This window comes from Crinia signifera, chromosome 4 (genome assembly GCF_055691185.1).
Source record: "Crinia signifera chromosome 4, ASM5569118v1, whole genome shotgun sequence".
Classification (NCBI taxonomy): Eukaryota; Metazoa; Chordata; class Amphibia; order Anura; family Myobatrachidae; genus Crinia; species Crinia signifera.
In genome coordinates, this window is record NC_139220.1 from 173,896,071 (window position 1) to 173,908,363 (window position 12,293).

General features: G+C 41.1%; 1 protein-coding gene across 4 annotated transcripts in view; it reads left to right on the top strand.

Annotated features, from left to right (window-relative positions):
* Positions 1–12,293, top strand: part of RELN (reelin) — a 479,555-nt gene that overhangs the window by 414,963 nt on the left and 52,299 nt on the right. For all 4 annotated transcript variants that reach the window (XM_083183017.1, XM_083183019.1, XM_083183018.1 and 1 more), the window contains exons 41-46: positions 55–284; positions 745–965; positions 2,362–2,509; positions 5,896–6,154; positions 7,933–8,182; positions 9,636–9,804. In XM_083183017.1, the coding sequence (XP_083039143.1) occupies positions 55–284; positions 745–965; positions 2,362–2,509; positions 5,896–6,154; positions 7,933–8,182; positions 9,636–9,804 (1,277 nt within the window). The remainder of the gene's footprint in view (positions 1–54; positions 285–744; positions 966–2,361; positions 2,510–5,895; positions 6,155–7,932; positions 8,183–9,635; positions 9,805–12,293) is intronic.

Consider the following 12,293-nt stretch of genomic DNA (forward strand, 5'->3'; position numbering starts at 1 on the left):
GGCTAGAGCAGGATGTTACTCTCTTATCTTAAAATATGTTGACATTCAATTCAGATCAATGTGGGCTGCACAACGGACAGTAGTTCTGATGATCCGGTGAGACTGGAATTTTCACGGGATTTTGGTGCCACGTGGCACTTGCTCTTACCTCTGTGCTACAGCAGTACAAGCCATGTCAGCTCGCTATGCACTACTGAGCACCACCCCAGTAGCACTTACTATACTGGAACAATGCAGGGATGGAGAAGGGAGGTCATCAACTTTGGTAAACTGCATCTTTGTGGGTAGGTATTAAACTGCTGACAAGCTACTTTACTTTACAGTATTTTTCTGTTTTTCTTTCCATCATTACGTAAAATAAACTCACTAAATACAGTTTGCAAAAGAACACATTTATTAGTTAATACTGTAGTAATTCATGATATTACACATCATATGCGCATTTGTTTTCATTTCACACTGTATACTATATTATACTATACAGTTTACCATTGCTTTAATAATCCACTGTTTTATGTTCTGATACGCGCCATCCCTAAATGTCCAGTAACAGCACAAAACTAAGTTTTCCGCTAGAACATTATTCCTAGATAAAAACATTTTTGCTGTTTAAAAATTATTATATTACCATTTTGTTCTTGTTTGAACACTTGTCTTTATGTATTTTCTCTTCTAAGATAATTTGGAGATCAGTTTGTGCAATACATGTAGTTAACGCAGTTTTTTTCCCCTGTGCTTCTTCAGGTCTATTCGATTCAGATGGTATCAGGGATTTTACCCAACTGCAATGAAGCCTGTGACATGGGCAATTGATAACATCTACATTGGCCCTCAGTGTGAGGAAATGTGCACTGGTCATGGAAGCTGCGTCAATGGCACAAAGTGTATATGTGACCCAGGCTACTCTGGTCCCACATGCAAAGTCAGCACAAAGAATCCTGACTTCCTCAAGGATGATTTTGAAGGTAAAACTATAATTGCCCGAAATGTACTGAGAAGGGGGTTAGGGTTAAGCATTGGGTAGGGAAGGTTAAGGATAGGAGGGGACATGGAGAAGATATGTAATGGGACAATGCATACTACAGTACTAGTAGTATTTGTTCCAAATATTTTTGAAAAATACAAGTTTGGATGCTTGCATTGTATTATGCGAGGGTGCTGGATGAGTGACCGACAGTCGGGATTCTAACGGTCTTTTCTCCGACATCAGAATCCCAACTGTCAGAATCCCGACTTACACGGGCTATTTTCCCTCATGGAGAATAGAATAGGTGGCAAGCACAGCATGCAGCGTGGCTGGCCCGCAAGAGGCTTGAATACGCTCGCACCCCCTGTCAGGCTCTTGACAGTTGGGTTTCTGATGTCGGAGAAAGCACGTCGGTAAGTTATACCATACCCATTATGTGATTATGAAGCAGAATAAAAGATGTAAAAGGGGGTCATTCAGGTGCAGTTGAGACCACCGGTGCAAAGCACTAATTTGTGGTACCTTTCGAAGCTGCAAGACTGATTCCGCTTGCGCACAAATGGCTCCTGCGGCATAGTTGGAATGCCGGCATCAGACTATCATTGACTTGCTGTACGCAATTAAGCATTTCGCTTATCAAAAAAAAAATTGTGAAACCAGACCGTAAAGTTTTTTTTATAACAGTCCCTCAATGTAACTATGCACTTTTATTATATCCTATGATTGGTATATATCTGTAAAGGGGCCTACATGCGGGGAGATCATGAAGCATTCTGAGCGATGCTATAAAGCTCAGCACACAGCGATGTGTGCTGAGCGATCTGTCAGGGCCAGTGTTCTCCGGTGAGAGCACTGGCCCTGACACTGGAGATTGTAGATTAATCCATCCTGCTGGATATTAATCACCGGGCGATAGTGAGGCATCGCTATCGCTATGACCCCTACACATGAAGCGATGTAAGGGCGTCTCACTAGATCGTTGAGAAAATGCCCTGAAATCGCCCCGTGTGTAGGCCCCATTAGTTTAGGTTTATTATTTGTTCTTTTTAATTTCAATAAATGTTTGTTTGTTTTTAAGTATTTAACCAGATTATGTAACTCAGGGGTAGAAGTATGAAGCAGTCATAAGGGAGGAGACATGAGCCAGAGGAGAAGTGGCCAATGGCAACCAATCGGCACTGAAGTAACATCTATAATATGCATTATATAAATTATACAGAGCAACTGATTGGTTGCCATGGGCTACTTCTCCGCCCTTATCACTGCTTCATACATCTACCCCAGAATTTTTTCTGGTTGGAGCAGAATTAAGCAGTTGCTCTATTTCTATAGCGGAAATTGCACCAGAATGAGAAACACTCTCCATACCCCATGTTTTCTGTCTGTTCTCTCAGGTCAATTAGAACCGGACAGATTCCTGCTCGTAAGTGGGGGAAAGCCTTCCAGGAAATGTGGGATTCTGTCTAGTGGAAACAATCTCTTTTTCAGTGATGAAGGTTTGAGGATGCTGATGACGAGAGATCTAGATTTATCCTTGGCACGGTATGAGTAACATATTGGAAACGTTTAGGGCTTGTTCACACTTTTTGTGCTTTTTTGTTTTTAGCCATACGTCACATGTTAATAAATGCACATTGGAGAATAGTATATAGTTAGAGGCAATGGGGCTTGTTCACGCCTTTGCATTTTAACATATTATTGCAGTGTCATAAATAGTGAAACATGGTATTACCTTTTATTTTGCATTAACGTGTCCAATCAGTACTACCCGTTTTATTGTTGAAAGGACAAAAGCACAATGCATGAAAAGCATAATATAGAACGTGTTTTCATGCATGCATTTTCCTAGTGCACATGTCTAATGAGCCCTCAGAGCAGGGTTATTGTCATGAATGATTAAAATAAATGTTATTCATTTTATTTCTTCAAAAATTCAGTTTATGTGTATGCATAGAAATGGACATACCCAAAGATTCATGATATTAAAATCTATAATCTGTGCTGCTAAGCAGTGTGCTACATTAAAAGTAAATACCAATGAGGAACTGTAGGGGTAAGCATAGGATATTGCACTTCAGTAGTAGATACACCGCTGGTTACAGACTACAATGCTGCTGTATGCAACAGTTTTGTGTTGAGCAGACAAATACTACAGAATATATAATCCTATACTGTAATATAGACATAAATGTAGTTAGAAATCAACAAAGCATGGCCCATAAGGAACCTGTACCCATGGTTGCTCATTTATTACTGAAACACATTCACAATTTATGTTGTTATGCAGACCTGATTGCTGGGCTACAAATTCGCAGGCCGCATGATTATTGAACGACTGCGCATGCATTCCATCATAGCTTGCATACGCAAGGCTATTCAGTGATAAAATCAAGTGTCTTTATTAATGGCAAGCCATCCGTAAATTGATTGACAGAAAGCCGGCATTGGCTGGTAACCAGCCGTTTACTGGGAGTAAACAAGAAAGGACTGCCCTAGGGTAGTCCGAGGGCGCTGTATATGGGGTGAGTGTCAAAAAAGCTGCTACTTGAAGGGACTGAGTAGGTCCCTAAAAAGAGAGGATAAATGGAGAAATAAAGTAGCGCTTACCAATGAGGGATAATCAAAGTAAAAAACATTTAATTGCATATATAATAAACATAATTTCATAAACACATTAGAACAATAAAATGGTACCATAAAATATGGGGGGGAAATAAAACCTCTCAAATGGCCCTCTCAAAATGCCAGTAAATATTTTGAAGAGATGGGTAGGATCCGCTCCTATTTATGCCGCCTGTATACAGTCCCGAATGGAACGATGGAGTCCTTTTGGACTGGGGATGTAAAGGGTTTTCCACTGGATTCGGTCGTACACAATAAATGATAGGTATAGTTACCACTGTGTGTCCCTTTGGAGATTTGTATCCATGTAGGACTGCTGTAGCGAGCTGTATTCTCCGTTTGCAGGGAGGAGGTAGATGAAATTTCCTCCTAAGTAGGAATCACGATGGATGTGGAAAAACAAAGTGACAGTGTCCCGGACAAATAATTTTCCAGAAATGGGAAATGTAGACGGCTGGTTGGATCCTGGTGCATGCAAGATGGCGATGGCAGTGAGGGGCTTTGAGAGGGAGCAGCTTCCAACGCGTTTCACTGCCTCTAGGGGCAGCTTTTTCAAGGAAAAAGCTGCCCCTAGAGGCAGTGAAACGCGTTGGAAGCTGCTCCCTCTCAAAGCCCCTCACTGCCATCGCCATCTTGCATGCACCAGGATCCAACCAGCCGTCTACATTTCCCATTTCTGGAAAATTATTTGTCCGGGACACTGTCACTTTGTTTTTCCACATCCATCGTGATTCCTACTTAGGAGGAAATTTCATCTACCTCCTCCCTGCAAACGGAGAATACAGCTCGCTACAGCAGTCCTACATGGATACAAATCTCCAAAGGGACACACAGTGGTAACTATACCTATCATTTATTGTGTACGACCGAATCCAGTGGAAAACCCTTTACATCCCCAGTCCAAAAGGACTCCATCGTTCCATTCGGGACTGTATACAGGCGGCATAAATAGGAGCGGATCCTACCCATCTCTTCAAAATATTTACTGGCATTTTGAGAGGGCCATTTGAGAGGTTTTATTTCCCCCCCATATTTTATGGTACCATTTTATTGTTCTAATGTGTTTATGAAATTATGTTTATTATATATGCAATTAAATGTTTTTTACTTTGATTATCCCTCATTGGTAAGCGCTACTTTATTTCTCCGTTTACTGGGAGTATGAGGAAAAAGGCAGGTGTGTCCAGGTTATTCATGCATGTGATGTCCGCTCCAGCCTCGATCAGCCTGCTTCTATTGCACTGGCTGAGTAATGTAGGGTACACACCAGGACGACCCGCTCACGATGCACATCGTGAGCGGGTCGTCAGTGTCTCGTTTGACCCGCTCACGGTGACGCGGGGGGGCATGACCCGCTCACGATGTGCACCGTGAGTGGGTCCGATCCGATGGCGACCCGCACCCGGCTGTATGGTCGTCATTGAGATCCTACCTGCAGCAGGTAGGCGGGCAGCGTTACATCCACACGCAACGCTTCAAATTCAACTTTATGGGGCAGATGTATTAAGCCTTAACAAGAGATAAATGCAAGGGTGATAAAGAGAGATAAACATCCAGCCAATCAGCTCCTTACTGACTTTTTTCAAACACAGCCTGTAACATGGCAGTTAGCAGGTGATTGGCTGGACGTTTATCTCTCTTTATCACCCTTGCATTTATCTTTTGTTAAGGCTTAATACATCTGCCCCAATATGTATTTAATAAAATTGGATGAGGTGCCCAAAGACTTAAAATTACATTTGTTTCAGTTATTTGCCCAATGACGATACTTTTCTATTTAATTATCAGTGTATTAACCCTTTGAATGCAAAGTGCATTTGTCAAAATTGGTGTGAAAATTGCCAAGCAAACATTTTTATTCATCATAATGACCTGTAATGTTTACCTTATATAGGAAATCATTTTTTATACAACTTTTTTTAATTTGAATTCATATGTGAGAGACGCTGGCATTTTTAGTCAACATTTTGTTTATCTCTCACAGAGCTGTTGGCACTCATATTTTGCACATCTCTTAAAGAGATGTTGGCATTTTTTAGCAGATATTTTTGAGCATCTCTCACATGATGTTGGCACTTAAAGGGCTAATAACAGGGATTGTGCAGTATTTGTAATATACAGTAATTAAACATTCTTTGCTTCATTGACTAAAAATTGCCTAATGTGATAAACATATCTCTAGCTCACTATATAAATGACCAGCATTGGGTTATTAGTATCAGAAAGAATATGGCATTAACATTGCTGGACAAAAACCAAACAGGCACTAGCGCAAACCTGTTATCTCTACAATTGTGTTTTTATAGGTTTGTACAGTTTTTTATGCGGCTAGGATGTGGGAAAGCAGTACCGGACCCCAGGAGCCAGCCGGTGCTGCTACAGTTTTCACTGGATGGAGGATTATCATGGAGCATTCTCCAAGAATTTCTGTTTAGTAATTCCAGTAATGTCGGACGGTACATTGCACTGGAAATCCCCCTGAAAGCTCGTTCATGCTCTACCCGGCTACGCTGGTGGCAGCCATCAGAGAATGGACATTTCTACAGCCCATGGGTTATCGATCAAGTAAGAAATAATGTTTTATTTATTAATTTAATAAATTATATTAATTTTATTTGTTGCTTTTTTATGAAAATGTACTGTATGCATATGTCATAAAATAGGGTAGTATAAAAAGGAACATTAACATCAAGGAACAGTGTATAATAACTGACAACATTTACAGTATATTTCAAACCTTATATGTAAATACTAGTAAGCTCTTTGGCTACGTTGAGCTTACTAGTAGTGTCACTCGCTGCCAGCAGATGGCAGTGTTTCGGAGACACTCAAACGGACACTAGACATATTATATATAGATGATTCTGCCAGGCAATATATTTACTCATATTCTCCCTAGAAGCAGCCTCTCCCATGAGCAGTTGAAGTTATTGTTTCATTATTATGCATTTTGATGCCCTCTACGTACTATAAGCTTTTTTTAGACAGCGTTATATTTACTGTTTTAGGACACTATATAGTTTTTTTGAAAACATTAAATATTTCTCTGTACACCTTTCCCATTTTCTGTCATTACTTTCAAACTGAATAAATATAAAACCTCCTTGAACTTAGGCTACAACACTTAATTTAAGTTATCATGTAATTTTTAATGGATTCTTTACTAGTGTTTTTTATAAGTAACTGATAAATCAATATGAAATATTAGTCTGTCATTAGGAAGAATATAGTTTAAGTGGTGTGTTACAACTGGCCCTTGTTTATGATCTATGGCAAACATTGGTGGCATACACATAGGGGCGTATTCAATCCGGTGTCACTTCTGTCGGGCTGCCCGACAGCCACGACCCGTTCTCGGACGGTTTGACTGTAGCTCGGCAAGCGGGATTCAATGTCCCGCCTGCTGAGCGCCGAAAAGGGGGCGTGGTAACGAGATGCGGCCGGAAATTACCATGCTGCGGCCGGGAGCTCGACAATTCCTGGCCGTTCTCGGCAGAACATGCCTGACTGCTTGTAAAGTTGGGCATGTTCAGCCGAGATCCCTCTTCAATGCTGCCAGGGAAGACAGCATTAAATAGGGCCCGGCTGCTATTTCCCCCATCGGGACTAGCAGCGGGAGATTGAATACCCGCCTTAGTCACACAACAGTGCCAAATGTAATAAAGGTCGATCCAGTGGGACCCCATTGGCCGATTTAGGGACAATCATAACTTTCTAAGTTAGGGATTTTTTGTTCATAACCAGCATTATTTATCAAATTACATTAACAAACCGGTACTTGTATTATCTGGGCGCCCAATCTTTTCATTTTATGCCACTACTTAAGGCATGCAATGCGATGTGATTTTTCATTGTAAAGACCAGATTTTTAATTGTATAGTCACCCATGGGTGATTTCATACCCCCACTATCCAACTACGCATGGAGTTGAATTTATATAGTGTGGCGAGCGCAGCGAGCCACTGAGCCCGAAGCGTGGCGAGCGCAGTGAGCCCCGTGAGGGGACGCGGATTACTTTACATGTATTCTGCGTCCCCTCGCCACGCTTCGGGCTTGGTGGCTCGCTGCGCTCACCACACTATATATAAACAACTCCATGCGTAGTTGGATAGTGGGGGTATGAACTCACCCATGGGTGACTATAAAATTAAAAATCTGGTCTTTACAATGAAAAATCGCATCACATGAATTGTATGCCACTATATTGCATGCGATGCAATGCAATACAATGAAAAAATCGGGCGCCCAGATATTACACAAGTACCAACAAACCTTATATATTAAGGGAAGGACAGCATATGTTAAACACACATGTAATAGTAATTGTATTATTCTATTTGTAGATCCTTATTGGTGGGAATATCTCAGGGAACACGGTGCTAGAGGATGATTTTACAAGTTTGGATAACAGGAAGTGGTTACTTCATCCAGGTGGAACTAAAATGTCAGTGTGTGGTTCTACTGGAGATGCTCTTGTGTTCATTGAAAAAGCTAGTACTCGTTATGTGGTGACCACAGACATTGCAGTAAACGAAGACTCATTCATGCAAATTGATTTTGCTGCTTCCTGCTCTGTTACAGACTCTTGTTATGGTAAGGAAACACTAAGTGTGAAATGTAATAGGATGAGAGAATCCGAATGTGAGAGATTTGGTAAGAAATCTCCAGTTTTTTTAAAGCGGCAATCATTTACACTGCAAAAAAAACCTGTTTTATTTTGCAATGTAAATGATTGCCGCTTTAAAAAACTGGAGATTTCTTACCAAATCTCTCACTTTCTGATTCTCTCACACCATTACATTTCACCCCAGATGTTATTTGTATTACTGCAAAATTGTATATGCTACTGTTCTACAGGCTAATGTCTGCTTTTTAATAGTTCTAATGCTGTATGTGTGCTAAAAATCCTCAAACCTGCTTGTACAGTACTGTTCTTTTCAAGTTACAAGTAGCTACTTGTAACAGTCAAACGTCTTTTAACATTTCAAATTGTTTCTCCTATTGTTTCATCATTAATATATTTCATTTATGCCATAAAGTGTACATAAAAAGAATTCCAAACTGAATTTCTGTAAAAATTATTGTTATAAAATGATATGGCGAAAAATGTCTTAAAAAAGGTCAAAAACAGGAACAATTTTGCCGACAAGGTGGCAAAAACACATCCAGGTGTTTTTTGCCACTTCAGAATTTTTCACCTGGCAAAAAACTGACCCTCCAATATAGGGGTATATTCAATCAGTGTTGAAACTGCCGTCTTGCTGAAAAGACGGCAGTTTTCGACTTGAATACATCGGACTTGGTTACAATCCATTCAATCTTAGCTTTTTTTTACGGCATGTCGAAATGTTTCGACATGCTGAAAAGCAGGTGGATTGACAGAAGACCCGCTAATTCACCTGCTTTTGACGGAAACACAGCCAAAACTGCTGTGTTTCCGTCATTCTCAATCCGGCATAACAAGATGCCAGATTGAGGCAGGGAGGACGGCGCTGAGTGAGCAGCAGCAGCTTACACAGCGCCGTCATCCTGTCCGCCGCAGCCCACACCTCACGCCACCGACCGCACCCTCCCATACATACCCGCAGCCAAGCGGGTGAGAGCAGCTCACCCGGCTCCATCCAGACTCCCTCTCCGGTTCTCACCGTCTCCCGCTGCCGAGCTCACCCGTTCCGAGCGCCGGCCGGGTAAGTGTCAATCATCGGCCAAATCCGACATCCGGATTTGGCAGATGCATTGAATAATGGATGCTGGATCCATTCCGGCAAAATGGATCCGGCATCAATAGAATATTGCCCTAAATAGGGCAAAAAATCAGACCTAATTGAATACCCCTCAATGTTTTGATACTGCAGCTTTGTAGCCCAATTCAGATGTTTCCAAATTGGTCACATTAACAATTTATATATTTATGCATGTGTTATAAATATATAACATGTGTTATATAGCATGTGTTATAAATATATGTGTTATAAATATATGTGTTATACATCATTCATTATTACATATCATACCGTAAATAAAACATATATCTACTTAATTTTAGCAATTGAACTAGAGTACTCCGTGGATCTGGGGCTCTCATGGAATCCTGTACTTAGAGACTGTCTACCAACCAATGTGGAATGTAATAAATATCAGCTGCAGAGAGTGCTGGTGTCTGACACATTCAACAAATGGACCAGATTTACTTTGCCGCTGCCTCCATACACCAGGTACAAAATGAAACCGTATACTGTCTTTGAGGAATGACCAGGGCTATTTTTCAGCAGTCTCCAGCAGGAACTGAGGTCCTTATTCTAGTTCACTATTTCTGACAAAATATTTCTTAGATGGACAAAACCATGTGCACTGCAGGTGTAAAACCCCACCCAAATCTAATTATCTCTGCACAAGTAACACCTGCCTCACCTGCAGTGCACATGGTTTTGTCCATCTAAGAAATATTTTGTCAGAAAGAGTGAACTAGAATAAGGGCCTCAGTTCCTGCTGGAGCCTACTGAAAAATAGCCCTGGGAATGACATTATGTTCCAGTATATTGGCTGTTGAATTATATGCAGTTGTCTTGTCCCGTTGTACTTGGCATTAATCATGCTACAACATCCAAACAACAAGGACAGTTTTAAATATGTTGTCACTGTCATATCAAATGGTTTATGATTGTGTTTATTTTCTATCCAGATATTAACTTTAGACTAAACCGGTCAGAGGTAAAGAGCCGAAAAATATCGGTAGTCAAGCTAAAGAGCCGACATCATGCGCGCTCCGAAGGCGAATGAGCCAAAAAAAGGGGCGTAGTCTATTTTGACCCCTTGGATGGGTGTGATACAAATATGCCTCCAATAGTGCAGTGCCATATATACATATGCCCCCAATAGTGCCAGATACACATATGCCCCCCACGGTGCCAGGTGTGCACCACACGGTGCCGGGTATGCCCCCACAGTGCCAAAAAGCTAGTATGCCCCCACAGTGCCACAAACTGCTATGCCCCCACAGTGCCACAAACTGCTATGCCCCCACAGTGCAAATTTCCCAGCAGCAGCACTCACCGTTGTTGTTGCTGCTGCTGCCAGGTGGGGAGAGGACAGTCTGGTGTCCCCCTGCAGTCCTCCTGTCATGTCACCGATGGGAGGAGAGCACAGCACACCGCGTGTCTCCTTCCCCTTCATTTCCCTGTGACTGGGCCGCCCACCAATCAAAGCTTGCTGGCCGGCTCCTGATTGGCTGCTGGCCGACGAGCTCTGCTTGGCGGGCGGCCCAGTCACAAGGATGCACAGTAAAGGGTAGGAGAGATGCGCGATGCACACTCTCCTCCCCTCAGAAGGAGAAGGGATTCAGGGAACCGGCAGCAGGGGGGACTGGGACAGACGGTGGGCGGCGGGCAGCAGTGGGAGCAGGAGCCGCACTTTACAAGGGGGAGAGCCGCATGAGGCTCAAGAGCCACAGGTTGGCCACCACTGCCCTAGTGCATGGGTCTTCAAACTGTGGCCCTCCAGATGTTGTGAAACTACAAATCCCAGCATGCCTTGCCACAGTTTTGCTATAAGGGAGTGTTAAAACTGTGGCAAGGCATGCTGGGATTTGTAGTTTCACAACATCTGGAGGGCCACAGTTTGAAGACCCATGCCCTAGTGTAATCTAGCTTTGTAGTGGATAGATCTCATTGATTGCATTGGGCAAGGAGAAAAAAAATGTCATAAATGTTTCCAAATATCAAACCATCAAAGTTCTACATTTAATGGAAAACCATCATGAAGCATCATTTCATATTTATCTAAAAGTAGGATAATTTCCTATCATATATAAATGTAAATGTAAAAATTGGAATTCAACAGGGCAGAATAACAGCAAATCATATTGTGGTTGGTTTTGCATTTATGTTTGGATAAATACAGGTTGCTTGTATATCGAATGGGCTACGTTTACAATCACATTTCTCATTTTGTTACATTTTGTTAACCGTTTAGACTTGCACCTTCTGTTCTTTGTTATTAATAAAATTTATCTTAACTTAGTAATGATAAATAGTATTTTACTGGTGTTAAAGTATTGCATATGCTGCCACCTTGTGTTCATTTACTATTTTACATGGTCATTTTTATTTTTTTGTGAAACTGGACTTGTTAAATAATTATACTGTACTAGCTAGCCTGCAACCTTCTGTGCATGTGTGAGAAAGAGATTTAGTTTCACTCTCTGCTAGCAAATGGCAGTATTTCAGAGACTATATATATATATATATATATATATATATATATATATATATATATATATATATATATTATACTGTGGCAGACATGTGTGCAGTAATGCAGCCATTCATCCATTCAAACAGCTTTACAGACTTATATCAAATTAGTAAGGTAAAACAAAAAGTAAACATTAAAGCAGGTAAGTTAATGAAACAAGGATCACTCTGCAATTCTGCTTCTCTTATCTGACAGACTAATGTGTCCTTTCCTCAAATTCAGGCAAATTGCTCATATTCCTTGATTACCTGAGGTTTGGCCAGTCCATTCTTACCTTCATTTTAAAAGACAATGACAGAGAAATATAATAGATTAATATTTTTCAATGTAAGTTTATAAACAAATATTTGCGCATACATATACATCAGCACTTTACATAGACTACTTGAACAATCACATCAGTCCCTGCTCCAGTGGAGCTTACAATCTATATTCTCTACCACATGTGCAC